At 38.6% G+C, this 3,572-nt stretch overlaps 1 protein-coding gene across 1 annotated transcript; it reads right to left on the reverse strand.

Moving 5' to 3' along the window:
* Positions 1 to 2,642: 2,642 nt before the first annotated feature.
* Positions 2,643 to 3,572, reverse strand: LOC114203733 (olfactory receptor 1A1). Its single transcript, XM_028097055.2, has one exon. It carries the CDS (start codon positions 3,570 to 3,572, stop codon positions 2,643 to 2,645), a length of 930 nt encoding a protein of 309 aa, XP_027952856.2.

Here is a 3,572-nt window from a genome sequence, read left to right on the forward strand (position 1 = left end):
CCATGTTGTGACAAATGGCAAGTTTCCATTCTTTTTGATGGCTGAGTAATATTCCATTGCATGTATATTCCACATCTTCTTTATCCATTCGTCAGTTAATGGACACTTGCACTCTTTCCAGTTTGGCTGTTGGTGATAGTGCTGCTGTAAACATTGGGGTGCATGTACCTTTTCAAATCTGTACTTTTGTATCCTTTGGATAATACCTAGTAGTGCAATTGCTGGAATGTAGGGTAGTTCTATTTTTAACTTTTTGAGGAATCTCCATACAGTTTTCCAGAGTGCACCAGTTTGCATTCCCACCAAAAGTGCAAGAAGGTTCCCTTTTCTCTGCATCCTCTCCAGGTTCCATTGTTTCCTGTGTTTCTACATCCCTGTATTAAATCTTCTTGGTATAAAAATACCAGATGTGATTTGTGTTTCCTTTATGGGCCTGAACTGACCCCAACTGACATACCAGCTATATACTGCAGTCTTTTCCAGACTTAGTCAATCCCTGGATATTGGTATGTGGAGTAATTTAAATTATAGTGTTTAAATTATTGCAGGACAGAGTCAAAGGAAATGGGTGGGACAATGACTTAACATACAGATGCAGTGATTTTTATTTGCATTATAAACATACATGTAGATTCTAATGATTACTGCAGGATACAGTAAAGGAGCTTAACTTCCCTTGTCCAAATTAAACAGAGGAATAATGTGAGACTGTTATAGGGTAGCTATGTGGTATGGAGTTCTCCTAAGAACCTACATTTTCTTCATTTATACACTCCTTTTTGGCACTTAATATTTCACTATGGGAAATATTTGAAACATCTCATACCATTTGGCCTTCTTGAGCTTACCCATAACAACAAAATTAACATTGTTGTATTTGTTAAACATATTATTTTTTTAAAAGATTTTATTTATTTATTTATTTGATAGAGACACAGCAAGAGAGGGAACGCAAGCAGGGGGAGTGGGAGAGGGGAAGCAAGCTTCCTGCGGAGCAGGGAGCCTGATGCAGGGCTCGATTCCAGGACCCTGGGATCATGACCTGAGCCAAAGGCAGACTCTTACTATTGTAGGATTCATATATTCATTTCATACAGATTTATTAAGTAATTACTATATGTCAGCACTGTCTAAGTACTGACCATACAACAGTGAACAAAACAGATCCCAAATCTTCATACTCTCCTGGGGGAGAGAGAGGCAATACATTTATAGGACATTTTAATTGGCCAGCCTTGAAAATTCCCGACATGAAATACCTCCATTTCCTCCATTTTGGTCAGTCATTCACACAGATTCATATGCATCTGTAATCAAATCCTTTTTGGTTGAAAAGAAGGTGATTGGGATAGTTCTCACCCTTGGTGTTTTAGAGACCCAGAAAGCATTAAATGGTGAATAACGTCATCTTCCAACATCCAAATTCTTCCAATATGGACAACTAGCTGACAATGTGAATTATCTACAGAAAATAATCATTTATATTTTTACTGGCAGTTAAAAATAGTAGATAATAAAAGAGTTTGCACACTGTTCTAAGATACACTTAATTCACTTTTTGCTAATGTTACCCTGTTTGGAAATCTGATATTTAGGTACAATCACTTACATATTATTAATATTTTGAGAAAGTTTTATAATTTCCTCATGACTGAATCAAATCATAGGTTGTGGGGTTCCTTGGTGGGTATTTTGTGACCCCCTGGATTAATATCTCTGTTTAGGAAATATCACCTACCTGTCAGGGTTGATCATCCAGAATCCAAGTCTCATCTTCCCTGGGCCATACTGGAGAAACAAGGTCACATCATTTTCAACACTGCTCTTTTTTTTCTGCATTTATTTGGCACCCGAAGTTTTGTCACTGTAATTTTATTTCATGATGTAATTAATTAAGTCAGAATATTTTTTACTTTAAAATGCAATAACTCAATTAAAGAGCATCATTTTGTTAAGGTTATAGGCAAAATCTTATGCTCTTTAGAAACAGTCTAAGCGATGATACAGTGAGAACAAAAATCTCTGCCCAGGTCATTTCCTTTAAAGATTTTATTGGATAGGTATATAAAGTCTAGTCTGATTATGTCTATCATTATGAAATTACAGTTCAGAGAGTGATATTTTCATTTGTCCATGCCATTTTCCAACATGAATCATTGGGGACACTTTATATCACCAAGACTGTGAGAGGTACAGTGATGTTTTAAGATAGTTCTTGCCCTCAGAGGCTTGTAAGCATAGTAGGGGTAATTAGCATAATAGTAAAAAATCAGACATTTGAATAGTGATTTATAGCCTTTAAATCATGAACTATTGTGATCCTCACACCCTGTGACAATAGTGGGGCAGAATTCTTATTCCTAATATGTTGATGTAGAAGCAGAACTTTCGACTGTCTCAATTTTGTTCTGATTATCAGTAGCTTATCTAGGATATGAACCCAATATTCCTGTGCTGCCAAAAGGATAATAATCTATACAAAGTGATAGTTTCATAAGAGGTATCATAAGATTTCAGAGAAGAGGAATTACTAGCTAAGAAGAACAAAGTTGATTGTTGGTGGAGGAGGACATTGGAGCTGGATTTTCAAGTGTATCATAATTGGTGACTCCAATTGACTCTCCAATATGACCTCACATTGGTTATGAGGAGAGTCTTTTGCTGAAGAGTTTCCCCAGGGCAGCCTTCATGTCTCGGTTTCTCAGGCTGTAGATGAAAGGATTTAACATTGGGGTCACTGTCATATACATCACAGTTATCACTGCATCCTTTAGGCTGTAACTAGACAGAGGCCGGAAATACATGCCCATGACCGTCCCATAATACAGAGAAACAACTGTGAGGTGAGAACCACAGGTAGAGAAGGCTTTGAGCACACCCTTAGTGGATGGAACCCGTAAGACTGTGGAAAAGACATGAATATAGGAGATGATGATGCATAGTAATGGCACAGAGAAAACACCAACGCCTAGGTACATCATCTTCACATTAAAGTAGGTGTCAGAACAGGACAGCTTGAGTAAAGAGGTAATGTCACAGTAGAAGTTGGCTACTTCCCTGTTCTCACAGAAAGACAGACTAGCTGTGAGCAGAGTGTGGGGGAGGGCATTGGCATTTCCCACCACCCAAGACCCAATAACTAGGAGGACACAAGTCCGTGGCCTTATAATTGTTGTGTAATGAAGTGGGCGGCTGATGGCCACAGCACGATCATATGCCATTGCAGCCAGCATATAGCTATCTGTGTTACCCAAGGCAATCATAAAATACAACTGTGTTAGGCATCCCCCAAAGGAGATGGCTTTGTTGCCGAAGACATGGTTGACTAGCATTTTAGGGATGGTTACAGAAGAGAAGAGGATGTCAACAAAGGAGAGATTGGCAAGGAAAAAATACATGGGGTTTTGAAGGCGAATGTCAGAGCGAATGGCCAAGATGATGAGCAGATTTCCAATCAGTGTGATGGGATAAATGAATAGGAAGAGGATGAAGAAGAAGTCTTCCTGGTCCTGCTGACCAGTAACTCCCAGGAGGATGAACTCCAGGATAGAGGATTGGTTGTCTTCCCTCAT

The sequence above is a fragment of the Eumetopias jubatus genome, unplaced genomic scaffold (genome assembly GCF_037043125.1).
Source record: "Eumetopias jubatus isolate StellerSeaLion01/CBP00866 unplaced genomic scaffold, mEumJub1_p1.0 scaffold_10, whole genome shotgun sequence".
Taxonomy (NCBI): Eukaryota; Metazoa; Chordata; class Mammalia; order Carnivora; family Otariidae; genus Eumetopias; species Eumetopias jubatus.

Bases quoted from the DNA above. Each gene is read 5' to 3' on its own strand.
- LOC114203733 (XM_028097055.2), bottom strand. From the start codon at position 3,572: ATGAGGGAAGACAACCAATCCTCTATCCTGGAGTTCATCCTCCTGGGA.